The 27,752-nt window shown below is 39.1% G+C and overlaps 2 protein-coding genes across 12 annotated transcripts in view; one reads left to right on the top strand and one right to left on the bottom strand.

Annotated features, from left to right (window-relative positions):
* The window catches only part of abi3bpa (ABI family, member 3 (NESH) binding protein a), a 30,457-nt gene extending 17,695 nt beyond the window's left edge, over nt 1-12,762 (top strand). For 2 of the 9 annotated variants that reach the window (XM_081601518.1, XM_081601511.1), the window contains exons 11-23: nt 608-685; nt 1,066-1,254; nt 1,887-1,955; nt 5,329-5,391; nt 7,661-7,786; nt 8,070-8,159; nt 8,233-8,442; nt 9,601-9,706; nt 10,313-10,392; nt 10,686-10,715; nt 10,793-10,951; nt 11,085-11,207; nt 11,810-12,762. In XM_081601518.1, coding sequence (XP_081457644.1) covers nt 608-685; nt 1,066-1,254; nt 1,887-1,955; nt 5,329-5,391; nt 7,661-7,786; nt 8,070-8,159; nt 8,233-8,442; nt 9,601-9,706; nt 10,313-10,392; nt 10,686-10,715; nt 10,793-10,951; nt 11,085-11,207; nt 11,810-11,925 — 1,439 coding nt within the window. In that variant the 3' untranslated portion in view covers nt 11,926-12,762. The remainder of the gene's footprint in view (nt 1-607; nt 686-1,065; nt 1,255-1,886; nt 1,956-5,328; nt 5,392-7,660; nt 7,787-8,069; nt 8,160-8,232; nt 8,443-9,600; nt 9,707-10,312; nt 10,393-10,685; nt 10,716-10,792; nt 10,952-11,084; nt 11,208-11,809) is intronic. The other 7 variants (XM_081601524.1, XM_081601528.1, XM_081601512.1 and 4 more) reach the window with 6 other exon arrangements.
* A 1,462-nt stretch (nt 12,763-14,224) lies between these two features.
* Nucleotides 14,225-27,519, bottom strand: tfg (trafficking from ER to golgi regulator). 3 transcript variants are annotated; one of them, XM_008433957.3, is made up of 8 exons: nt 27,350-27,519; nt 24,335-24,545; nt 24,142-24,225; nt 22,627-22,773; nt 21,996-22,163; nt 21,742-21,819; nt 16,240-16,332; nt 14,225-15,402 (listed from the first exon to the last, which is right to left on the bottom strand). In XM_008433957.3, the coding sequence occupies exons 2-8, from the start codon at nt 24,516-24,518 to the stop codon at nt 14,996-14,998; spliced, it is 1,161 nt and encodes a 386-aa protein (XP_008432179.2). In that variant the 5' UTR covers nt 24,519-24,545; nt 27,350-27,519; the 3' UTR covers nt 14,225-14,995. The 3 variants fall into 3 exon arrangements, with proteins under 3 accessions (XP_008432179.2, XP_008432171.2, XP_017159066.2); XM_008433949.3 differs by having other exon boundaries at nt 21,742-21,891; nt 24,335-24,549; nt 27,350-27,518; XM_017303577.2 differs by having other exon boundaries at nt 21,742-21,891; nt 27,350-27,517.
* Nucleotides 27,520-27,752: the final 233 nt, after the last annotated feature.

The following is a 27,752-nucleotide window of genomic DNA, read 5'->3' as shown; positions in this document are numbered from 1 at the left end:
CAGCCGTCAATTGAAATAATTTGTTAGATATGAATTGACAATTTTTTAAAAAATGAAAAGCTGGTGGATATTAGTATTTGTCAATAAGAAAAAAAAAACAACAACTTTTATTTTGCCAGAAGCAGCAGCCTTGTTTTCCTTTATGTTGTCTACAGACGCATTTCTTGCCAAATGGTAAACCGGTCATACGCTTCAATGACAACTGCAAATAGTTGCCCATACCAAACATTTCATTTACCAAACTTATTCCTATTTCAGACTGTATTTACTGGTGTGGATCTAGTCCATCTAAAAGTTGGAAATGTCTCCTAAAAACCACCTTTTCTTCCTTTGAGATGTGATTTAAATACTTTATTTCTGTGATGTGTGTTGCCATGGTTAGGCTTGCTCTTTGTCTTCCAAATCATCTCATTACAAACACCCAGTGAGGTCACTCTGTCACTAGAACAAGCCGAATCAAGTATCCACACCTCGTTACACACTATGAAACTAACCGTTTGTGGGGTATTTTTTTACACAAAGGAAAAAAGGGTATGCCCCCTTTATAATGTGCTGCAATACATACCAATGTCATCCAAGATAAATTAGTACGTTTTCTTTCATACAGCTCCTAGTCATCCAGAAGAGGGCAAACCTCTGTCAGGACCCGGCCTGGCCACAGAGAAGGCTGGTAGTTACAATCTTGGTAAAGTGCCATGCCAAGTTCATGTCTCATCACCATTTCAGCTTTTTTTTTGTCACGTCGCGGAGCACTGTGTTTCCCCCGCCTCCATCTCCATCCTGCCAGCCCACACACCCCACCCCATTGTCGTGAATGTTTCCATGTTTGTGTCCATTTGCAGCAAGGTTGTTTCACACTTGACCTCTCTTAACCACACCAGTCTGGCAAGCTTTGGATCTTATTTTTATTTATTTATTTTTATTTATTTTTTTTTTTTTGCCTTTCTGTCATTTCCTCCACTGTCCACAGGGCTATAATTGATTTTCACTTTAGCGATTTGAATATTTGTTGGCGTTTTCATGCTTTAAGGTTGATCCTCTGTAATTTTCTCTCTGATCCTCTAGGTTCTGGCTCCAGCCGATCATCCACTGCTGAAGTTCCCCATTCTCCCATTAGCTCATCGGTTCCCACAGGAGGAAGAAATGCCACTGTGACTCGCAACCGTGATCCTTCTCATTCCAGTAATCCTGGTGTCAGATCATTTTCTCCATCCAAGACAGCCACCTCCTCTCACACTTCCAACACACCTGGCGGTAATGCTTGTTCCCCTTCTCCCCAAGCAGCTTCTTCGTCTACAGCTGAGCACACAGAGGAAAAACAATCTCTTTTCCTATTTATTTAGCCGCACGAAACTGCTTTGAACCACTCTCTCCTCGTCGTAATCTCTTCTGCTCCACCTTTTCTCGAAAATATAAGCGCTCCCTACACTCAACATGTGATTGCTATACTTTTCTGAGCTCCTCTAGAACTGTCAAAGAGCTTGTGGTCATTAACATGATTTATGGTTTCTTTTTGTTCAAGTTGGAAGTCTGGCCACCACAACTGGCCTGGCCGCACCACATCTTACAGTCACTACGCCAAGTCCAACACTGTGCAGACATTACAGTTGCCACAGCTCTTACTCCCATCTATTCTTGGGCTCTTTCTCTCTGCAAGTTGTGGGCAATTGAGCAGAGAATGTAAAATTACAAGAACTTCAAGCTTTGACACCTTGGCTTTTCCATTTGTACATCCAGTAAAAAGAGACTGAAAGCACAAATCTATCAAGATTTATTTATTTTTTTTCAATTTGCCTTTTAATACCAGTAGAACACAAAGTATTTTCTCCCTTTTTTGACTTTCTTTTCACTTGTTTTTGTCATAACCAACATTTCTCTCCCTTCAGCAGCCAATGGGGCACATCATAGGGGCAATGCTCTTCCTAAACCTGACGCATGGTCAAGAGAAAAACCTGGTAAAGATACGCCTTGAAACTTACCAAAAGAGACAATCATATTCTGTCAGAGGGCCACGCTGATCTGTGCTTTTGCACCAGCTGTCTCATGCTTTGCTATTTCTCTGTTTGAATCACCACCTATGTTTGTGTAGTCGCTGCAATTTAAACTTGACTGGGACTGAAGCCATTTATAATTTTAACCCAAACCCACTATTTACATGCATAATGTAAAAAGACTCAAGCTTTTTTTTTTTTTTTTTGTCATTAAGTCAGATCACAGTTTTCTGTGTTAGTTTGGTAACAATTGCTAAAAGCCAGAATAATGAGAAAGAGGATTTTCACAAGATTTATTTTTACCTATTTGAAATTCAGAAGTTTACATACATTGATTACTTTGTCTCTAAATAGTTTGTGAAAGACCAGGCCATGTCATGTCTTTGTAAGCTTCTTATATCTGAGTTAAGTAGAGGCACATCTGGTGTTAAGTATTTTAATGCAATACCACAAATGCACTGCTTTCTTGTGCAACAAAAAACAAACAAACAAACAAAAAAAAAGAAATCAACCAAGATATTAGGAAAAGAATTATGGACCTCCACAATTTCCAGATGCCCAAAGATTAATTAAGTAAATACAGGCTGCAATCATGTAATAGTATGCTGGGGAATCAAGCAGATTGGTTCTGTGTTTGTGTTTTAGTTTCTAACTATGTACAGTAGTCTTAAAATAAAGATAAAAAATGTTGTGAAATTGCTGAAGCTAGTAATAAAAAGAGGAAAAAGAAAGAAGCTTTTTACCTTAAATTCAATCTTGGGCACAAATCAACTCGCCTTAAGCATAAAAGCAAGGCAGGTTTTGGAGCGGCCATCACAGATACCTGATCTTAATCCCCTGATTTGTGAGCACATCTGAGAAGGTGTGTGGGATTCAAACCTGACTCTGCAGCACCGGTTCTGTCAGGGGGAATTGGACAAAACTGCAGCTAAATATTGTGAGAAGCTTAGAAACTTGGAAAAGCAAAAAAACACATCAACATTCAACCCAATTTACATGGAAATGTATGTAAACTCCTGACTTTGAAGAAAATTAAAACACATTTGCTGCAAAAAACCTGTTTAGCAAATGAAAATGAGCAATGTAATCCCAACTGGTCTAAAAGAGAAAATGAATACTTGTTTTCAACTCTACTCTGGCCATTTTAGTGTCTTGTCCATCTTTTATGATTATCCTGAAAATATTTAGCAGACGTTTTAAAAAATATAACCCTTTATTTGGTCAATCACATAGTTTCCATTCTGCCAGACAGGCTCTGGTAATTAGTTTTACTGAATTTAGCACATCAGTACAAATTGTGTTAATGGTTACGCCTTACCATTAACACAATTTGGAGCCGCACAGAGAGATTGAGCTTCAGTCCCGGATCGAATCACAGCTGGTGTGTGTTATTGCTGGAAACTTGGACAGTTTCAGAGGTCTTCAAGGAGTCGAAAGGCTCACTGGAAGCAGTTCTACAGAAAGAAAAGGTTGGGGGGTTTTTTCCCCCTGCAAGTCCTGCACATGCAAGCGACTGTTTACGCACTAAAAGTCTGGGCACAAAACTTCTTAAATATTAAAAGCAAACGTGTTCATCTTTTCAATTGAAGAGTTAAAGATTTCTAAATCCTCACTAAGACTTGCATTTAGAAACTTGTGATTTTGGGAAGTTAGTAGCTTGCTTTAGATTCTTTAGGCTTTGCTTTAGTTTGTTTATTTCAGTTTTTTAACATCTTTGAGTCCTCTTGGATCTACTGTGCTTCAGTCCTGTTTGGAAATGTTATTTTGGTGTTGAAGCGTTTAATCCAGAGCTTTTTTTGTGTTTTGTTTCTTAAAGTTTTCAGTACATTTGTTGATAGTGTTCGTCCGTGCATCAGTGCTTTGCCATCTTTGCTCCCTAGATTGACAGCATTACACACAAGTTACCCAAAACTTCATGTTTTTTTCTGATAGTTGCTACACAATGATTCTTAATGTGTCCAAATAAAATACATACAGCAACATGTTAATATCTTTTCATGCCAAAGACAATTGATGATATGTCCAAAAATATAATTTTAATACCATAATTGTCCATATGAAGCAATTTTAAAGGCAATATCGTTTTAAATGTATTCAAAACTCTATCCTTCTTTTTGTGTATTGGTGTGTTTTATATCCAGAAGAATATGCTAAAAATCCCTGTGTTTGGACTGAATGTGTGTTTTAGAGCCAACCAGAAAATGAGTAGATCTTCTGAGAGAAACCAGTGCTCCCGTCATCGCTGCTGTTTTAGCTCCGGACCTAAAGTCTTTGACGCTTCACATGTCCAGTCCACTCATTCAGGGCCACCGCAAACCAAATACCGTTTGCTCCAGAAACTGTATACCAGCCGTGTCACTGGCGTCACATTTTCTGCACCGCAGAGGCTACATTTTACCAGACTGATCATGGCATCGCACACCAAGATGCTTTTTTGACTGTGCTGGTTTTTGTTTGTTTCTGGGCTGGAATTTAAATCGCTGCATCCAGACCATACGACTGGACGTCATATGCAAGCAGATGGTTGCCGTCAGCTGAGAGCTGGCAAACTGCTTGCTCAGTTTTTGTCGACGTTATCAAACCTTTTGTCCTGGCAGTCGGTTGCAGAGGAGATGAAACAGATTCAAGAAAAATATGTAACTGGCCTCACTACATATTTTCTTATCTTGTCAACTTCCTGACATTTATTGAATCTCCAAGATATGAAATGATAAGTTATGAAAGGAGTGCATGCTCTTCAAGCAAATGTCAACGATGTTCTCTTTGACTAATTTAGAACATGTAACATGTCAAGCACCCTTGTGGCTTTATGCCTTTCATGGGGTTCTGTACTTATTTGGTATAATTTTTCTCTTAAAAAAACAAAACAAACAAAACTACTCACTGACTTTAATGAGGCCAACATTTTTATTGTTGTACGTTTTCTGTGAAACCGGGGCTATTATTCATTTCTTGTTTGTTCTTCTGAGTCATGGTGAAAATGTGTTTACATTCTGTTTTATAGTTTTATAGCTTAAGGTAATTTTAATGACTCAAAGGTTACAGTGGTGCTTTGTCGTTATTTAATGCAAAGTAGCTTTTAACGTGAGTTGTTCCCGGTTGCTTCCCTGTTGCTTCTTGTGTGTGTGTTGTGCACTTGTGTTTTTTTCCAGCTCAGAGTCCTTCTGAAGACTTCTGCCTGTCTGAATGCACTCCTCTTTCCCTTCTTTAACCATCGTTGCACTTTGTAGACTTTAACAACACTTCTTTTCAGATTCTCTGCGTTGGCCATCTGTTATTCTGCTTCCTTTGTGAGTTTAGCCTCAAACAAGCTCTTGTTTCCCACAATTTCCTGCAGTTCAGAGACCCCCTGTTCCTGGCAACAAGAGACCAAACCTGGTGGGGAAAGCAAGTGATCACGGTGAGGACCTTAAAAAAAAAGTGTTTTTTCATTTTGTTTTGTTCAAGCTCAAACCGCCCATGCATCGGGTTCAGAAAGGGACAGAAAGTGACTGTCCACAGTTCTTGTGATTTAACAACATGCAAAAATGACGAACAATGCACTCAGTTGTGTTTGATAATGTGTTGGACTTATGTTGCAGTAATATAAAAAATTCCCTGCCCACTGGAATGAAAGTTGCAGACGTGTAAGGAGGTAGTTGCATGAGCTCCAAAGCTTTAGAGTGTCTCATGTGGACACGTCTTCCACATGATTCCTCTTTGGTCTTTGAGATGTTGACCAGTAATTAATGCTGCGCAAACATTGGGATCAGATGAGTAACAGGCTGCTTGCAAAGGGTCAGAACATCCCGACCTTTAAGGTGTGCAACCAGAGCAATGCAGTGTGTTGTTGAAAAGTGCCACACTTGAGCTGGTTTGAAAATGTATCAGTGTCAGCAGAAAAGAGAAAGAAGTTACTGTAAAACAAAGCCCTGGAAGAGAACTGTATTTAAAACAAGAGGCGGGTAGAATAGTCCAGATTTGAACTCAAGTAAGAGTAGCATTACTTCACCATGTTTTTACGCAAGTAAAGGTAAAAAGTAGCCGTGCAAGAAGTCACTTCGGTAAAAAGAAAAAAATCAATTGGTAAAAAGGCTACTTACGCGATCAAAACACCAATCATTTAATATTGGTATTTCAAAGATCAAAATTAAACTAATTCATATAAATGACATACTTATAAAATAACAAAATCAGGAAAAAGGGGGCAAAAAAATACAATTGAGTTTTTTTTATATAAAACTTTAACAAAGACTGCAGATGTGTGTCTGCGTCAGGTGGATTTTTGACTAAAACAAACTTGTTCTTCTTTCTGTGAAGTTGTTCAGTGGGTTGAGTATCGAGAAATTTACTAAAGTAAGAGTAGCGATACTTGTGTTTACATTACTCAAGTAAAAGTATAAAATACAGCATAGTAAAAAAATACTCCTAGAAGTACTTTTTATTAAAAGGTTATTCAAGTAAATGTAACTAGTTACTGTTCAACTCTGTTTAAAACCAAGAGCTACTTAACTTTATATTACTGAAAACACCTGTTGTAGTTTAGAGATTAAAATGTCCTACTGAAAGTTGGAGAGGTTATGTAGCAGATCATAAAAAGTTTAAATGCTGGTATGTGAATGCTGTTATTCATGTATTTGGCAACCATATCAAGAAGTGTGAAGCTTGTTTCCTATAAGAATGGCTTTGCCTTACAGGCAAACAGAAGTTGATCCAGTTTGTCTGACATCAGGTCCGATACACAATATTCTCTCGCCACATTTGGAAAGCCCAGTCAACATAGCCATTGATATGTAATCTCTCGGGTCCCACGCAGGAGACTTTACTTTATTGGGTGGGGTTGGAATTATTGTGAAGTCTTTCTATTATCAGATGAAGCAAGAGTCCAAAAGGCGATGGGACAGCCTGGTGACCACTCCACGTACCTGAGCGGAGCAGAGATTGGCTCTGTGCGAGATGGCAGTCACCAGCTGTTCATGGATAGTGAGAACCTGGAGATTGGAGTTTAAGTTGGAGGAGTCTGGGTGGTCGATGTGTTGCCAATATCAAAAGTTTTAACTCCTCTGTGAGAGATGTACTCTGAAAACAAAGGTTTTATGGCTGTTCTCTTGTCTTGTCCTTTGATTTTGCTCTTAGTCCTCCAGGTAGAAAAATCTGTATTTTCAGTCTTTTCTTAAAGTCTCTGAAGTCTCTGAACTTAAATTACAATCAGCCTCAGATACTAACCCTAGTTTTTCCCACTGACATTCACTCCTTAAATGACCCAAAATTCAGATTTTTACCAGAGTTGAAACCACAGTATCTCTCTAAATGCTGCGCAGTTGGAAACTACCCTCTCTTGAAGTAGTTTTCAATTAAGTGCTACCTGATGGAAACAAGGCATTTATCTTCAAATCACAGTTCCTGTTGGCCATTTTGCTATGCCTACAGGGCAACAAAGCAAGCGTAACTGGGTTTGTATTAATCAATCTACGCACGCTTTGTTTCAGAAGAAAATTTCAACCAGGTATCTTCCTCAAGGCGTCTGAGGGGCCATGACTCAACACTTTATCTTTTCGTCCCAGGAATGGGCTGCTGATTGGCTCACCGAGGGCGGCCAGAGCAGATGGATCACAACAGTGCATGGCTGCGAGTCACATAACGTGGGAGAAAAACTGATCTGTTTTCCTCTCGCTGCACTCTGTCCTCAGATAAACCTATGGATCTGAAGCAAAGAGGCAAGGAGTCCACCTTAAAGTCATTTCTGCCAGTCACACCGAAGCCGAAGCCCAAACACCAGCAGCAGCAGACGACCACAGTGGTCCCAGTAGTTAACAGTAAGTGCTACGTCCTTTTTTTAAACGATTCGCATGAGCCGTAGCATGTACAAAACACGATCCAGAGAGTTTCATGTTTGCCCATTTAAACATAGCCATGAGCGACAGAAAAAAAAAGAAACACATTTGAATTTCGGAGATCTGAGTGTAGACCATAGCAGGTGTTGTGCTGGGTGGTTGCAGACAAAGGCCAAGGCTGTAAAATAGGAGGACACAAAGAGCTGCCAGGGACTGCTGGCTGACCCCAACTAACCCCACCTCCCATCTGTTGTTGCCTTTCTAGGCAGTCGTTATGATCTAAATGAAAACTCCTCCATATTCAGCTCCATGCCTGCATCAGAGATAGACATCATGGGCAAGAAGCGCTTCATAGGTAAGGTTTTTATCGGGACTGTTTTGCGGCATTAAAAAAGGAAAACCAATACTCTTTCTGTTCCTGTTCACAGCTCCTCATGTCATCTACAAGACGGACAAGAAGCCAGATGAGCCGTGCTCCATCACCTCCTCAATGGCTTATTTCCCTGATGAGGAAAGCAGCGATGTGAACGTCACCGGTCCTCCTCGCACACCGCCATCCAACCTCACCGTGGTTACTGTGGAGGGCTGCCCGTCCTTTGTCATTCTGGACTGGGAGAAATCTGATAATGAAACCAGAGGTACACAGGAGGAACTGTCTTGGGTATTGGGTTGAATTTAGTGACAATGTGAAATATGGACAGTAACAAAGCAAAGGGACAGGCAAAGTGTTCAGCCCCACTGCGTGAATACATTCCTGGAACCGTCTGTCACATCTGTCAAAGCTCCAAGTTAGAAGATACTTCTATACCAGCCTCCCAAAATGGAGACCGAAAAAGGTCCTAATTTCTAAAATAGCCCAGGATCAAAGATAATTTAGTTGTGTTTACTTCTGGACTTTGACTTGGCCATTCTAACACATGCTTCAATTCCATTGTAACTCTGGCTCTACTTTTAGGGTCGTTGACCATCATTAGACAGCCTTATTTCCCTTGCTGAAGAAATGTAACCCATAGAATGTTTTACTCTAAAGATGGGGTGAGATGTTCAGTGTTCTGGAGACGACTACGGAGCCAGTAGAGATGATATTGGAAAGAAGAATTTCACTTAAAATGAAGAAAATTACGGCCAACCTAGACCGTCCTCGTCACGAGACTGAAAAACTTCACCTTCAGTCAGAGGCTTCTTCATATTTGCCTCTACTTTGAAGAATCTTGAGTTACAACATTTAATTTCCATTTGGGATCAATGAAGTATTTTTGAATTGAATTGGATTTGAATGTAGGCCAGCATGTTCTGTTCCTCTCATCTGGCCAGTGTGTATTTCCACGTGTTTACTTCATCGTCAATGTGAGGTTGTGGCAGACTATAAATTTGACTTATTTCTTTCTCATAGCTAGTCTTTGTTATATTTAGACAAAACAGGAACCTAAGATTCATATTCGAGAAAGGACGAGGAAATCAACTCGTTGAGACAAATGTTGAATCAGTAAACACGGTCGTTTGAGTTTGAGATTTGACTTGCGACAAGTTATTAAAGGTAATCAAACAATCCCAACTATTTCTAACTGGTTAAAAGCGATTTCTGTCTTACTTTAATACGTATTTTGACATGTAAGGAAAATTTTAATAATAAGAATAAATGAATCACTTCATCAAGTGAAGGAAATGTTTGTATGCGTGTGAGAAATTCATTCTTTGATTCAGACCCTCACACCATTTTCTATCCTCCTTCAAATACTTGGTTAAAATGAACAACGTCTGACATGTCAAAACTGTTTCTTTGACTTGTTTATCAGAGTATGAGGTGGTATCAACAACCACCGGACCGAATGGACAGGAAGTGTCCATCCTGACGACCAATCAGACTCACACAGCCGTTGAGAATCTCACACCAGACAGCAGGTACGCCGCAGACACTTGATGCATTATCCATCCTACGTCCGGTCAGTTTTAAATACAGTCAGGAATTACACTGACGAGGCTCGATGTCGATTGTAACTCAAAAGAAATCCAAATTCTTTGTTTTTGCATTGAAACATATTTGGTCTGCGCACAGACGAAACATGTTCTCAGTCACACCAAAGCCAAGGAAACATGTGGCGATTAAGTGGGTCGCTGATTTTTAAACTAGATCCTAGAATCTCTGGCCGCTCACCAGAACCCGTCTGGGTTGGGTTAGTTTGGCAGGTCGTTGCCAACACATGTGAATGCAGCATGTGGATGGAGTGAGTGAGTGTGTGTGTGTGTGTGTGTGTGTGTGTGTGTGTGTGTGTGTGTGTGTGTGTGTGTGTGTGTGTGTGTGTGTGTGTGTGTGTGTGTGTGTGTGTGTGTGCTGGTTAAAGAGTAAACTCATACTCATCTGTCAAAGACATTAAAACCTGCTACCTCCCAGCTCAGGAGACGGATTGGTTTCAGAGAGAAGACTCGCAGTTTAGATTAGGCTGTTTAATTCTTTTTATCTGTGTAGATGACTGATTTATTTCATTTTTTATTTTTGCTCCATTTCAGCTACGAATTCACAGTTACACCAAAAAATGAGCTTGGAGTTGGACCATCTAGTGATCCTGTCACTTTTAACACAGAATCAGGTAAGTTATGAAAATAAAAAACATTTGATTTTATTGTCACATAAGAGGGAGAACTTTTTTATATAATTTTGAGCTGTTGTAGTTTTGTGATGATAAATGCTTTTCTTTTTTATATTCAACGAGGTTCACTAACCAGTTGCTACGCTGTTAATTTTACCCTCCTTTGGGTTTTAGTTATCAACACTCAAGTCTTTGTAAACTCAGCAGCTATTTAGAGCCTGCTTTCCAAATGTCTGGAGTTTTGCAGCACGTATTATTACCGCACTTTGACTTGCGCTCCATCTTGTTTGCAGCCGATCCACGCGTAAGCGAGCAGGCATCAGGTGAATGTTTCATTCCTTTCTCCAGAGTATTTCGGTTCTCTTCGTACAGTGTGTTGAAGCCTTGCGTCTTGTCACAGGGAAAGATGCCATCTGGACTCAGTTCCCATTTAAATCCGATGCCTACTCTGAATGCAACGGGAAGCAGTACATAAAAAGGACATGGTACAGGAAGTTCGTGGGAATCCAGCTCTGCAACTCCTTGAGATACAAGATCTACTTGAGCGACTCCCTCAATGGTATTTATGCATAATATGAACAACTGCTCAAAAAAAGAAATAGGAAAACAAGCTTCAAATTTGAATTAGAACTGATCTGAGAAAGAGAAACAGCCTTACTGTTGCAAACAAATGGTAACTCTTCCAACTCCAGGGAAGTTTTACAACATCGGGGATCAGACGGGGTATGGAGAAGACCACTGTCAGTTTGTGGATTCCTTCCTGGACGGTCGAACTGGAACCCAAATGTTGGCTGACCAGCTACCAAGCAGGCAAGGTACGGTTCAGAAGCACCAACGTTTTATTCATTTTCTGCTTCTGATGATGTATTTCAGCTGTTGTTCTTCTTGTGCACAGATTTGCAACTATTTTAAAACGAGACAAAAATTATTCCACAACGAGTTCAAACTTGCACACTAAGTACTGTTTTCATTCATTACAGCTGTCTGTTTTACCATAATTTCACACAGAATGAAGAAGCGCTGACATAAATCAATAAAAGAAATGTGTAGAGCACATGAAATGGATGAATTAACACAAACTGATGTTTTATATGCAACATATTTGTTGCATATGTTGATTTTCTGCTCGCAGTACATTAGAATATTGAATTTAAGGTTAGAATATCACATCAGACAAACAGAAAAACGCTGAACATTTTCAATGCAGAAATGTGGTCTTAATGAAAAGACGGCTTCATTTCTGCTTAAAGGTTGCTATTTTCAAGCGGCACGTTAATCTGACAAACAAGCCTCATTAGAAGACATACTCTAATTCACTGAATATGATTCAGAACATCTGACAGGAGCTACATTTTGCTCACCCATTACCAGTTTGTCTGTTATCTCTTGTGATGAGGACACTCATCTCCTTTGACAGGGTTCTTCAGAGCGTTGAGACAGGAACCGGTCAGCTTTGGACAGATCGGAGGAAAGTCTCATGTGACGTACGTTGGCTGGTATGAGTGTGGCACACCCATACCTGGAAAGTGGTAAAACAACAAAAATTCCCCCTAACTGCTTTGGATGATGACTTTATCGGCTGTGAGAAGGAAGACCTCACCAGACTTAAACCCTATCTTCTTGGACCGCAATATCTGTTTGAGTTTTTTCCCTCCAACCTTTCAGGTGTGAACTTTTAAAGGACTATTTCACATACGTAAAACCTAACTAGATTTCTATATTTATGGGAGAAAAAACAAAACAAAACAAATCTCACGATGGATGACAGAACCAAAATAACATACAGCATTCATAAAGATACTGCTGGGAAGCTGGCTCTCACACAGTATTAACTTGTGTAATAATATTTATCGAAGGGTTATTAATGAACAGTCTGTATGCAGTCAAACGTTTTGAGATGTTGAAGGAGAAAACACTTCTCTGTCGGAGAGCACGTACTGTGGTCATAGGTGTACAGAAAATACTGCTTTCACAGTACATGTACAGTGCAAATACATAGACATGCAGAACGGAGCTTCTGCAGCCACTAAGGGACTAAAATCAGTTGCAGATTGCACAATGCTAAACTTCTGTTCATATATGTATATGGTGTCAAAAATTATATGCTTCTCCGCTTTAATACATTTCTGTGGGTTTCACAAATCTTAACCTTTAAATGTAGGGCAGCCAAAAGTTTAGAAGCAGCATTTGAGATTTTTTTCTGTTTTGTTTTAAAGGCAAGTACACATCAAATGTATGTATATCTAAAACATATTTGTTTTTTAAAATCATTATGCAAAATGTAAATAACTTGATATTGCTCATAATTTTCTTTCCTGATTTTACTTTATTGTGCAATTTATAATTCCAGCAATAAATCTTGTTTTTATACTTGGTTTGCCGTTTTCTTTATTGTGAAAGCTTTGGGGCAGTTTTAGGTACAGATTTCCAAACCTCTAACACTTTTAGTACCAATAGGAGCGACTTGTTCCCCCATCTGTCAGCTGAGTTTACAAGTGTTACAAATCTGATTTATGCACAGCATAAAAATATTACTTTTATTTTGATTTCTGAAGAAGACCTCAAGACTCTGTACTCTTTGATTTGCAACACTCAGCATAGCCTCAATCCCTGGTTCGTTCAAATGAAGTTGTATCACTGACTTTTTAAGTTGTAATACTGCGAAATTCTCTGGAATTACATCACTTATGGCCCCAGTATTTCCAGAGTAGCTCTGTTACATTAGTTATAACTTGATCTAATAATATTTTTTGGTTTAAGAATTGCTTTTTCAGACAACCACTCCCTCTGGTTTTGGATGGTGTGCAGCTAGGATTTCTACTCTCACTCCTACTCAGCCTTTGGAGACAGAGGGGCCGTTTACCAATTTCATACTCATTTTACCAGAGTTATTTACCCCAACTACTTACATTTTAAATAAAACTGATACATTTATTTCAGCTCCAAACTAGCAGACATGAACAGAGAACTAAGAGTTATTGTTTCTTGTATTTATCAGAGGATCTGTAAATGGCATTTAAAGGGGAGGAAACAGACAGTGGTGTGAAAAAGTGCTTGCCCACTTCCAAATTTCCTTTATTTCTTTTTTGTTAGGTTTCTCACACTAAAGTGTTTCAGAGCATCAAGACTTTGGGATGGCCTAGTCAAAGTCCTAACTTGAATCCAATTGAGATTAAAAGGTTGTTCATCCCAAACCACCATATTTTTGACTGTTTTTATTTTTGAAATGCAACATTACAATTAAAACGGGCTTATTAGAAAATGCTTCAGGTGTTTTTTTTATTTTTGTTAAGGCTCCAGGGTGAAACAGGCTACAGTAATATCAGCTAAGATCACAAAAATAGTTAATTTTGTATTTTTAATAGTTGCCCTTTACTCTTCAGGGTTCATCAGAACTTCTGAAAGTTATGATAAAGATTTAAATGTGTAACAAAATAGCAAAAATAGGTGTGTAGAGAAAGCCCGCCAAGTTGAAGAACTTTACATTTTTTTCAGTGCGTGACGGAGCACATGAAGGACGCTTAGCTAGCAGCTCCTAAGAGATTTCAACGCTTACGCTTTACCAAATTATTAATAACTGTATTCAGACGGTTTCACATGGTAGACCAAACCACATATTCCCATGTCACAAGTCCCAGCCAAGCACAACCCACAGGCAGGAAAAACAAAGCAGAAATAAGCAGCATTACTGCAGTTTTTCCAAAGCAGGGTGCGGAGAGGGAACGGTCCAAACCATACTTAACAGACGTGAACTCAGAAACCACAGTAAAAGATTAAGAAAAACACTGAATAAAAAGCTGCACAACATTAAGAAAAGACAAACGACTCAAACTGGGTCTCAATTCTTTATTAGATTCAAGAAAAAAAAAAAAGAAGAAGAAGAGTTAACATTTATACATAAACAACTAATCTCATTTGAGAGAGGAATTTGATTTGATATACATTAGTAAAAACCAGTGAGAAGAAAAGAAAGGAATACAAGCTGTGCTGGAGGTGACCGATGGTAAGAAACTAAACAACAGAAGCCTTCATTACCTAAACCTGTAGCTATAGTGTTCCCAACATGGGGCAGACACATTATTAATACCAACATGGTGGTGAAGTTAATCAAAAAAACAAAAACAAAAAGAAACGGGGCTAACTTTTGTTGTAGTGTCCTACACAGAGTAAACTCAAAGCTGTTGAAGAATTTTATCACAAATTCTGATCCCACTCGCAAAACAACACCTTATCATGAAAAGGACGAAGAACAGTTTGTGCAACAGCATGTTTTGGTCTCCCAGGTGTGCGCGTACAGACTGGGTCCGTTGTTACGACGACAGACACAGGAGGGCAGAACAGCCGGTGGAGGTGGCAGGAGAACATATGGGGGGGGGGGAATAAGGTGAGGAGCAAACATCAGGACCAGAACAGAGAGAGGTGTGTACGAACACTAACCATCAGACAGGGAGGGAGGGGTTGCCTGTTTTCCTTATATTTGGACTTGATATTTGTAGAGCAGTAGACCTTTTTTTCTGCACACACCTTAAACAGTTGGAGCCACATAATGGGGACGAGGGGGGGCATGGGGCGAGGGATTATTACCTCCTGCTACTGCCCTCTTTTACCGGTACCCAGGTCCCGGCTGAGTGTAGGCCTGACCGTAATGTGGGCGGTTGCGGGCGTAGGGATTAGCGGCACCGGGTGGAGGAGTGACGGCAGTGCCTGGCGGCGGGGTGAAGCCCGGGCGGGGTTGAAACCCTGAGCCAGGCTGGGAGCTCGGTGGCATGCTGTAGTTGGCAGGCTGGGAGCCCTGGGAGGTATAGTTTTGGGGAGGGAAGGCTCCGGGTGGATACTGCTGAGCTCCCTGAGGCTGATGAGGCGGCTGCTGCTGCTGGCCGGTCTGGAAGCCAGGAGTTGGGCTCGGACCGGGACCAGGAGCCTGGGAGGAGGGCGGAGGGTAGTTCTGAAACTGCTGCTGAGGCTGTGGAGGGCCAGGCTGAGGGGCTCCAGGCTGAGAACTGTATCCAGCTGAGAAGTAGGAGGACATATTGTGAAATTTATTGGTCAACATCAAAACAACCATGGAAATATGCCAGACTTAGCCTGGCAGGTGGATGGTAAGAGAAAGAAAAACAATTCACACACATGGATGATCACATGGTTAATCATTTGTGCAAATTAGCAATTATAAAAAAGGAAATCACACCCAAATAAAACAAAAACACATTTTTAAATGGAATTCTGGACAAAAAAAACTTATTTTTAGAAAAACAAAAACATGGAACTCCCCTCCATCTGTTTCAAATGTAACAATTGCCAGTTTTCAGTCAGAGCCCTGTTTAATTATTTTATGACATAAAGTGTTAAAATTGTAAATTTATTAATCAATATGCTATGCCACTAATGTTATATTAAGTGTGAATATCTGTTGTTTTGGGGGGTTTTTTTATAATGTGGGCCCCAGGAAGAGTAGTCATCACGGCAACGGCTAGTGGGGATCCAAACAAACAACAACAAAAACATTTGCCAATACAAATATATTAATTTAAAAACATGAATGCATTTTTGATTATTTAGAAGCTGATGCTTGAATGATTTTTCTAAAACAAATTTTCCTGAATGATATTTTGAAATCCCTTCATACTAGCTGCTCTTGTTATTTGTTCTATTTGATTGTAATTATAATTGAACAGTCTTTTAAAGGTGGTTCCTGCTCTCCAGGAAAAAGCTCCTCACACAATAGATTATGTGAGGAATAATTGTAGCATTTGAGCAGAAACTTGAAGCTTCTACTGCCAGATTATTTCTAATTTAGATGAATACAGAAGCATTTTCCCCTATAATCCTGCCCAGTTTCCGTCTTACCGGGATACTGCATGGCGTACTGCTGCTGCGGTGGCGCACCTGGCTGCTGAGGAGGGTATCCACCTGGAGCCTGGTACTGCTGATACACCTGACCTGAGGAGGCAGAGACAAACGGTATCGTTAACAAACACTCCAAATATAAAACTACTACTTCTCCATAACAGCATTATTACCTAATCTATACATCAGATAGTCTAAACATGGCATAAATCTATAAATCAAGCCCTACATTTTTGAAGTCAAACCAGAAGTCTAGCTTCATTTTCAGGTTTCTTCCTGCAAAGCCGTCTCAGTTCCTCTTCCGAGCTCGTTATTCCAGATGGAAAGGCAGCACTTCAGTCAACAATTAAAATCTAATTAGCGCGATTAGTGGGCCAACAACCCTCCATAAAACAACTCGAGTGTGGCGCATAAATTACATTTATGGACGACAGGGCGAGAAAGGTTTTATAGGCCCTGCTTGTTCCAGCTCATCCCCACAGATCAGTCAGCTTGTATAATGACCAGTTTCGGACGGTGTCACAGCTTTCGGTGAAATTACAGTTAACTGAGCTTCTCCAATTAAGAAGCTCATTACCAAATACATCAGAGACAGATTTACAACTTCTTGACATCGTGGGTTTTTTTTTTGGCTCCCTTACATTTTTTTTAAAGATCAGATGGTATTCGGTTAGTCTGTATAACGTCTGTAGACGTGTGCTCAAATCGTCATGGAAACAGTCCGATTCTCAGTAAGGGAGCAGAATGCAGGTGCGCGAGTAGCTAAAACTGCAGAAAGAAAGCACCTTTTCTCTTCCTCACATCAAATAAACGGCTACAAATATCATATGAGCAAAGCGATTTCTTCTTCAAACTGAGACTTCATTGTTTGGCATCATCACGTCCTGAAGAGACCCGAATATTTCTCAAGAGGCATCTGACTTTCTAATACATTTACCTTTTTATTTGTCTTGCAAAAAGAACAGAAATATATCGTTTATTGCTTAACCGCAACACAGCTGCATGATTTTATGCTAAGACAAAAAAAAAAAGAAAACACAATACATTTTTCTTTTTCATTAGGTTTTCCATCAAAGGTTCAAGTGTGGAACACACATGCAGAGACTTGGCAAGTCAGAGTTTTCCCTAAACAAGGTCACAATTTTACTTCCAGATCTCACACTGGGTATATACGTGTATGGTGATGGCACAAGCAGCTAGAGAACAGAGCACAGCACCGGTTGGAAAAAAAAAAAAAGAAAAAAAAAAAAAAAAAAAAAAAAGCTAGACGCCGATCGGAGATTTTATGGCTCGTTTCTTACCAATAGAGCAGAAAAGGAGGGAATTTCAGATTTCACTCCATTTCTCTATAGGTTCTGTGAGTAAAATATATTTTCTACAATCAAATGTTAATAGCTTCAAAACCTGCTCAAAATTACAGAGCTACGCAGTATGCTCCTCTCGGTCATGACACATAAATAAACCCCAATAAAACCCATCAAAAACAATAACAGCATAGCTCATTTACTCCTGTACTGCAAAAACTATTTTTTAACAACTGACACCATAGAAACGTCACAAATTATTCATCTTTGTCCAATAAAATCCATTCAGAAATAAAAGCTGCCAAAAAACGTCAGAGAAAATAGCTCAACTATAAAAAAGGAGCCTGTCTGTCATGATCCTGCCCATTTGTGGATTTGTTATGCGTGTGTGTGGGTCATTACTCCAAGCTATTTGCGATAAATTTGGTTATTTGTGGATTTTTTCATAGATCATATCTAAAGTATTTGGAAGAAAATGCAGCTTGGGAAGAACTTGACTCGCTACTGGCTGTGCAAAGCAACCAATCCTGGAGCGCCATTCCTTTTCCTTGGCACTGATTGGCTGTACACAAAAAGAGCGAAAATAAGGAAGTTGGGTTCTGCGCTGGCGGCAAGACGGTTGCCACGGTGCGTAATAATGCATATTAAGACAAATATGGCGTTTCAACTACTAAAATAGGCAATTATTTATCAGAGTACCCTCAACAATAACTTCCAATGAGACCAAGTAAGTGTGGTGCGTTCACTGAGGGGATATTTAGTTTCTGACTGGCCAATAACTGGACAAAAAAAGTGCTCAATTAAAGGCAACAGATTTTTCTTTTTGATGCATCTCTAAAAGCATGTTAAAGATGAGCCATAATTCAATAGGTCTAGTGTTTTTTCATGTATGTCATTTAAGCCAAGTCTTCACTTATAACTTCTCACAATGCTCTGCATTAGAAACACCTCAACTAAATACTTGGCTGAACTATCCTGTCGCCACATGAACATCCACACAAGTGGTCTTTACTGTAAGAGGAGCCATGTGTGTAAAATTGTTTTTTTTCCCTTGTGTTGCCATCATCTGTTGTCCATTATGAGCACTGTTAAATGCAAGATTGATGGGCAGATCTGAATGTGGATTTCACTGAAACTTAAGAACATTTTCTCTTTAATCACGGAAACTCGTTAAAACTGATACTTTGGGAGTCATCAAAACAAAATCCTGTTTTGCAACGAGTATTTTACACAAATAAGACATCTGTACATTTGATCAATACACGTCTAGTTTTTTTTTTTTTACTTTTGGGGGGAAGTGGGAGGTTGCACAGATTGAAATTATTACCACAGTTCAATCAGCGTCAGAAAAAAAAAAAGGGGGGCAAATTTTTTACCATTTGTTCACAAATTGTTTTAGCAGCATTCTTAAGTTAACAAGCAGTCTAAGGCTCCATTAAAAAATGACTTCTGGCTAACGCAAGTGCTCTGTTGGCATTCAAACTCTCATATTTTACTATATAAAATATTGTGCGCAGACTGGCTGGTCTGATTTGCCTCAAGGCTGTCAGACTGCAACCACAGAAAGTAGTAAGAGGGTGAAGAGTGAAGAAACCACAATGTAAAAGAGCAGTCTGTACAGGGGCGGGTTTATGGTCTCTGTGTGCCAACCATCTGCAGCCTTGGAAGTGAGGAGAATAAAACCATGGGACAGATATGAAGATAAAATACTTGGTACCATATTGGACATAAGAGATGCATTTATAAAAATAATAGGAAAAAAAAAATCACAGCTGCCAATGAATCATAGGAAAACAATGCAGTAGAACCTTTCATTTTACCCTACTTTTTTGTCGGTGGCACACAGAATGGGACGCCGACAGGGCCATCGCGTTCGGAGAACAGCAATCCATACAACAGCATTCACGATAAACGAGATTAACAATGGTGAAATCAGATTAATATGACGTTATTTTCAGATATTTTTTTTTTCCACAGCTAAGTAATCCCATAATTTACGGAAATGCTGAAATATATTTAATTTTAAAAAAGCTGTGATGAAAAAAAAAGAAAGAGTTCCACATTTTTTTAAAAAAGTTGTGGTTTTAAAGGTGTAGTCCGGCGATGGCACCATACAGCCTTTGTAGCATCACTTCCAACCGCTTGGAAACGTGTAACCACAACAAACTTTAAATAACTTTCTCCATCTTGTTTACTTGCCTATAAACATAAGAGAGAGCTTCTTGGTCACAAATACTTTGCACTACTCTGCAGATTTTTAATAAATAAAACCTGTACCACCCATACCAAGAGAACACAGGCCACATAAAGCAGCAGCTGCAGCCTGTCTGCTTCTTTCAACTCGGTGAACAAAACCCGCACCTTATGATTTGTTGCAATGTGCATCTTAGAACATAAACACCTGAAGACTTTCTAACAATTATAGCTGAAATCCCTAAAAATGGCTTTGAAGAGAGCATCTACACAGATGTTAAAACAAAACATCATTTGATCGATATTCCCACAACGTTTAGCTGTTTCTAGTCACATAATTGAAAGTAATAAGGACTATTCCTGTTTCATAACTTAAAAGTTAGCAAAATCTGGACTGCAGAGATGACTGAAACAAATGAGAATAGAGTAACACTTCAGCAGAACCGCACACAAAGTTAAAAACTAAAGGTTTTTTTTGTTTTTTCTCTAGCAAAGATGTACAATCCCTCATTGGCCTATCTGAATCAGGCTTTTGGCTTGGGCCAAACATGTAGGAGTCTCAGGTTACACACTGAGAAGAGTAATGGCAAGACCTCTGATTAGTGAGATAACCTCCTTGGATACTTTTGTTTTTATTTTGTTCAGGATTGCAGTGGTGATTTTTCATTCAAAAACACTCATGACATCATAAATGTGAGTTCCAGAGAAAAAGAAAACAAGTCTATGAAGTACAAAGTTATGAGTAAGAGAGAAACAAAAAGATGTCGGTGTGAACCAGAATGATTATAGCGCACCTTAAATTTGCTATAAACTTCAGTTACTTTTTCCCTGATGAGGTTCATTCAGTTTCCCAAATCTAAACTATTATTGATCAGAGAATCTATTTCTGCAACTGAAAGCAAATACCCATAAAAATGTATAAGCTGAGGACAGACTATAAACACTCATCCAACAAAATCCTATATTACCCAGCAATTTTATTTGCATCACATTAACCAAGCATTTGGTTTCTAGTTTTTAGCTCTGGTGCAGTCTTTGTCAAACTGTGGTCACCAGAACACTTGTGGTCAACAGTCGCCCCCTAGTGGTCCGCAAGGTAGAATCAGCTGAGCTGCATATGTAAACAATATGCAGCTCAGCTCAAAGTGCGATATGTACAGTTAGCTTATCAAAGGCTTGTGGTTAAAAATAATAATGAGTAAGTGGCCTAAAACCAGCTGTTGTAATTTTTATTTAATTTAGAAATGATTATCATGATAATCAATAGTATAACAGCTCATAGATAGGTGATATGTTTGGTGCAGAAGCTTTTGTTTTGCCACAGACTCAAATCATTTTTTTTTATTGTGCTTCTATTAAATAAATAATTACAAAAATATTTAAAAATTAAATTATGTGTTACATAAAAAAAAAAATATATATATATATATATATATATATAAAATTGCATTTCTAAATTACAAATAGCCCTAAAATGATGTTAATGCACACACCACTTGTAGTGAATTGGAAAACCTACAATCTACACTTTCAGAATTTGTAAATAACTCGACATGTTCATGGTTTTCACATGTCTAAAACAGCACCACTTCTCATTAGTTAAGAGACTAATACTTTCATTTCAGGTTGGATACATTTAGATGATACATTTGCATGTTGTGTTATTGCAGGGGCACTTTTAAGTTAGGTGGCCTTGGAGAGTTTGTTAAATGGGTTAAGTGATCCTCAGCCTGAAAAGTTTGAGAAACACTGCTATAGAGTAGCTTCTACAAATGCTAGCAAAAATTCCAATTAGGACTACAAAAAAAAGAGATTTCTCAAGCTACACAACCTGAAGATAGCGTTTGTAAGGCTAAGTTGGTGCTAACTTTGAAATAATGTGCCATCCCAGCTATAAAACAAAGCATCGCTCTTCTTTCTCTATCGGGATGTGTCTTACCATTGAGGAAGTATGTCTTTTTTCCCATCCATTAATCAAGAGGATCTTTGTGGGTCAGTTTCTTACCATCAACTCCAGTGGGGGGTCCCTGTTGTACGCCAACATAAGGAGCCTGTGGCTGAGGGGGCACTCCTGGCTGAGGCGCTGCAGAAGAGGAGGAAGCAATGCTGTCAGGAGTCCCTGAGCGCTCCTCTGTTGCAACAGCAGGGGGAGCAACTACATTTTTTTTGTTGTTTTTTTTTTAAAAAAGAGAGAAGCATGTTAGAGACAAAACTGAACGCTTTCCAGGGGAAGGCGTCCCAGGCGTCCCAGTGCCGTACCTGGGGCCTGGTCCTCGCTCAGACCAAAAGCAGAAATGACATTCTTGTTGACCTCGTCCTGGTTTTTCAAAGGGTCAAAGGCCGACATGCTGGCTGCGCTGACCGGAGGAGCCTGTTTCGCTGTCGAGTCTGCCGTCAGTACTTTGCCTTCACGCCCATCCACCGATTCTAGAAGAAAACAAATTTAAGACGGAACATTTTTAAGTCCTTAAATGCAAGTAACAAACTGCATTTAGAAGAGTCAAGAGAGAATTACAAAAATAGTCAGAGAATAGACTAGTGCAAAATATTTGCTCACTGCTCTGATGTGGTAAGAACCCATTTCTGCTCTTATATGGCTTCGGCCAAAATGAATTGTGCATAAGACGCTCAGAGAGCTGCTGCTCGCAAATATCCTGCTAAAATAATCAAATGCGTGTTTTAATAGAGACTTGTATAAACTGCCTCAGTCTGGTGTCAGAGTCTAAGTCAGACACATTTCCTTCGGTTCTCCTTGTGAAATATAAGCATCTGCTACTTTTGGGGTGTTCCTCCAAACTATTCTGGTAAGTCCTAACAGGAAGGGAGAAACAAAGAGAGAAGTTTCTCTTGTGTTACTTGAAGGTGTATCAAGTTAAGGTGAGTTGCTCACCGTGTTCAGGCGCCGTGGAAGTCATTCCAGGCTCTGAGGGCGGCTCCAGGCTGTCAAGGAGGTTGTTGACTTTATTCCTGAGCTCAATCAGCTCCCTGCGCAGGTACTTCACTTGACTGGATTCCAAAGGCCGAGGCTGACCATTCACTGCAAATAAAAACAATCACGACATTAAAAAAATGATTAAAGAGTCAGTCATAAACTGGCAGGATTATGTGCAGAATCCTGCACCTAATCCAATGTTTCTTTTCACAACAACTATCTTCAACCCTCGTCTCCCCCACTCTGAACCGACAGAGAAAATTAGGAAAGAATAAATAGGAGTAGACATTTTTTTCCATATCGGTTCCTGAGTTGTGCATAAGACGGTATCGGCTTCCCGGTGTTTGTGGAAACGGCTCGGAGCACAACGCCCCGGTTCAAGATGTTGGCCGTTCTGAGATCACAGGCATGATCTACGCCTTTCAAACTTGGCACAAGTTCAAGGCAGTAATCTCCAGATGAGGTCATAGCATTTGATCCAAAGCTCGGGCTTGTACCGATTCGCCCTCGTTTCAAAGAAGAAAAACATCTTTCAGTTGTTGCACTAAGGTGCAGTTTGTGCACTTTTCCCACAGCAAAATTCAAGCACTTTCCACAAAGTTTGAAAAGTTTTACAGCACCACACTTTGGAGTTAAAAGCAATACAAATGAACTAAAGAAGACATTTTTAATACACTATTACATGATATGATTTATAAATAATGTCTTGTGATGGTGTTGTACAAAGCAGGGACAAACTAAAATGTAACAACAGTTTATGTTTTGAAAGTTCTCTCACACACCCTGTCCATCTGACAGGTCTGAGAACAAAACACTAATGCAAAGAAAAAAATATCCTCTAATTTCAATTATTTTAAACATATGAAATATAAGATGCCCTTTATTTCAATTAAACAGATCATTAAGCTATTAGGCATAATAAACATTATACTGAACAAAAAGATTTGTGTTAAGGTAAATGAACTTCCTGCTCACATTTTGCTTAAACACTATAAATAATCGCCTGACTTTCTGTAAAAGGTATTTTCTCATCAAACTGTGCAGATGGAATATCAAGCACTTTCAAGGACTTTATATAGAAATCAAACACTTGTCAAAAAAGAAACGTATAATTACTAAAAACTACTGACAGAAGCCTTGACCGACATGACAGGCCGAAATAGTAACACTTCTAAGAGCTACGGCTAAAGTGAGCTAGTACGTAATTTAAATTAGGCTTTATAACCCGGTCTAACTGCCACGACTGGGTTTTGTGATAAATCTGACCATGACTTGTCATTATTTGTTTGCTCATCCAATTTCACAGGAGACACAGTGAAATTCCACAGACACCGAGTCACAGGGCAGAGCATCGAGAAAACAAAAGCTCCACTGCCCTCCAGTGACGGGCTGACGGAACAGTGCAAAGAAAGAAAATTTGATATCTTTTTGTGAAAATGTGAGAGAAAATAAAATAAATAAATAATAGCTTACCAAATAATGTCAATTTGAGTATTCTACTGCACTGGATTGCAAAGGAGAGGTCAGAGCTGTCAAAAATGGTGATGAGGTCATCATCTAGAAATATAAAAAAAAAGACAAATGAAAAAAAAAAAAACGTGCAGAAGTTATACGATGCAACAGAGGTAGACGCGCTTTGCATTCGGTTCAGAAGAGGGAGACTCACCTTCATCTTTGTATTTAATGGTAACTTCATCGTTACTCTGCAGCTTGCCTCTGAAGACGCGCTGCATCATCAGCACCAGCTCGTCGTATGTGATGTCTTCATTGTGGATCGGGATGCGTCGAATGTCGTCACCCAGCTGGGCTTTGATGATCAGCTTGCCGCTCAGGTCCAGCTGTCCGTTCATGGTGTCGTCTGATCTCTGCTGCTCCCACTGCCTTACCGAGGAACAAGAGGGGCACGTTTAAAAACACTTCGTCTTCCCTTATTTTACAGCTCAAAATTCAAGTTCAAACTTTTAAAAGCACTTGACATAAGAATTCCAGAAAAACGGTTTTATGTAAACGTGTTCACTTTTTTAAAATCAATTTCTTTGTTAAGATCGACACTTACTATAATAAACCACTGAGGTATAGTAAGGTAGCTTTATTTATGTAGCATGTTTTCAGCAACAAGGCAGTTCAAAGTGATTTACATGAATTAGAAGGAAATACAAACAAAAGAAAACCAGAAGAAAGACAAACAGCTAAAAGTATGTAGCTACATATCGGTTCTCCATGTTTTATAAGAATAAGTAGTTTGTATAAACTACTATCATAATTTATAAACTAGTACGGGTTTCTCTGGATTCTTCTTCTGATAAAACTGAATGTTGGTTCCAGTTGTTCTGGGTTGAGTTCTAGATTTGTACAATATAAAGCTAAATGTTAGCACTGAGGTTGGTGAATACAATTATTAGACAAGCTCAAAACAAAAAAAAACAGGTAAGACAGTGGGTGTGTGTATTGTAAATGGGTCATTATGTTTAGGTCATGAGCATGAATAGACTTGCTGTTTATTCTACCACTACACAGTGACACAGAAAATATGCCTCTGTGCATCAACTAGTAGCAAAAGTAGAGTCCCAGTGAAGAATGTCATCTTATGTAAAGCCCCAACGACACTGCTTCACAATGTTACTATTGGCAAATATTTTAGATTGACTGCGACATTTTGCAATAAATATCCCTTCTGTATTGAGCTGATCATATGCCTGAAAAAAAAAAAAAAAAAAAAAGGGAAAAAACATGAGCGTTCAGGCTCTACCCTGGCTACCGTCCTAGTTGATGAACATCACTTTCTCTCTGCGAGGCAATTTTAGAAAAATCTGTGAGTGCCGTCTGAGGCACATCAGCAGATTCCTCAAGTATGTCAGAGATAGGTGGGTGCTGCAGTGTAGCATGTAGGCTAATTGTTACAGTAAAAACGATGTATTTAACAGTTCTTTATTAAGCTAACTTAAACTGATTGTATTTACTTTGAGGAGTTCCAGGTGGGCTGATTATCTGAAAAGTCTACCAAAATATCGAGTTCATGAACAGAGAGTTAGGGTCAAACGTCAGCCTGTGAAGTGGCAAAGACAGCCTTCACGTTGACTTTGACCAGAACGCTCAGTCTTATTGATAAGAATGGTCTTTCAACTTAATTTAACATTAACCACAACAATTTACTGCAATCATCAGGATTTCTTTTATTTTTCATCTAAACCTCTCTACATTCCCATTCCTTCTTCATCAGCTTTTAGTTTATTTAACTAACAGCCTCTCCATTCCTGGTTGTGTTGTATATGATTGGATTTTGATTACCTGTATGTATATTAAAGAAATAACTTAGGTTAAGATTTAAACAGAAAAAAATTCATCTCAGGGCAGACTCAAAACAACAGAGTGGAGAAAACAGCTACATTTTCTTTTTTGTCAGTAGTGAACTCAAATTGATTTTAATTAGAATCAGATTTTTTGGGGGGAACAGCTGTAGATACAATTTATTTACAAGGCGGAAGCAAACAAAGCACTATTTATTTTTCCACATTAACATTACAGATGGGGTACGATCATTATTAATAATGTGGGGGGAAAAAAATTAAAGAGAGGTAATGATAAACTACAACTGGTGATCACCCAAAAAGTGAAAGTATATATATAATTTGTGAATAGTGAATCCTCGATTAGTGTTACTGTTGTAGTGAAGTAACCTTTAAGGTTTAGGTTGCATTTTCAGAGCAGCATTTATATTTGTAAGGCTTCATGCAGCCTCAAAACTCTGTACGCAAATTTTATTTAAAACACACAAAAAAAAAGAGGAGTCATCAAACACTCTTCAGTGTGACTTCTGTCACATTAAATACTACAAAATACTGTGATTAAGTCAATCTTGCCCATCCCCAGTTAACATCAGCCGCGATCCAACATGTCAGTTATTATCTTCCCGTAGATTCAGTATCTGAGAGGTTTATGCCAAACAAAGCCCCGCTGTGGATTTATTTGCAGAAATCCTACTGCTTTGGCAGTCCTGGCCAGATGAGTAATTGGCTAGATGCTAAGGATTGTGTTGTTGCTAACCTTTAGCACACAAGCAGATCAAATGGCGACACCGAGAAACTGATTTCCTCTGTGATTTCAGGGCGCAAAAATCTCTGGAATTTAATGAATAAAATAATGATGCATGCCAACTTTGCCTTTATCGGTCGCAAAAAAGAGCCGCCCAACTTTGTTTATCACATAACAACAACGCAGTGTGACTGGTTAAGTTTGACAATCCAGGCCTTTTCAGTACTACATACATGGGCTACACAAGCCGAACATAATAAACAATCACTTTAGAAAATATATGTACAACAGTAAGCAAATGTAATAAACGGTTTAGTTCAATTTCAGGTTACACCAAAGGTCAGTAAGAATCGACTTAGATGTGTTTCTACAATTAACAAGCACCTACAGATAAGTGAAAGTTTACTTTGTAATCCAACAACGTATTGACGCAACACACTGTTGGATTATAAATAATAACATGTATGGGTAACTGAAAACTGAAATTCTGCTGAATCAGTCTCTGGGTGAACCAACGTACCGTTAGCTACATAGTTAGCAAACGAAACATTAGCCGGATACCGCTAAGTAGTAGCAGCTAACAGACAGTGATGACATAGAAACTGCTGAGTGATTACAGCTAAACATCCAAACCAATGCGGTATTTTACCTGAATCAGACGACTTCACCACGTTGTGTGTTCACAGGTTTCCCCGAACCGTGAAGTTCTAGTTTGTTAGCTGGCCTAGCTAAGTCCAGGAACCAGCATCAGGAAGTGTCATCCAGTCTGTCAACGTCAACCAGTACGTGGCATTCTCTCCGCGCAGCCGCAGACCGTCTGGAACAAAGTGTGTTAGGACTACTCCCCTCTAAATTGAATAGAAGAACAGGATTACATTTCTTCTATAGTCAATATCTTGAATAGCTTGAAACCCAACGCATTGCACTGCACAAAGAGGTATCTATAATTGATATTCGTATTTACTGATAAACAATAATTAGAATATCACTGTTTGGGATTCCGCCCTGTTTAAAAGAGATGGACCCACCAATGTTAATATCTACAAGCCCAT

This window comes from Poecilia reticulata, chromosome 2 (assembly GCF_904066995.2).
Source record: "Poecilia reticulata chromosome 2, P_reticulata-male-v2, whole genome shotgun sequence".
Lineage (NCBI taxonomy): Eukaryota > Metazoa > Chordata > Actinopteri > Cyprinodontiformes > Poeciliidae > Poecilia > Poecilia reticulata.
Note: the sequence above shows the minus strand (reverse complement) of the source record. Positions and strands in the feature narration are given on the sequence as shown.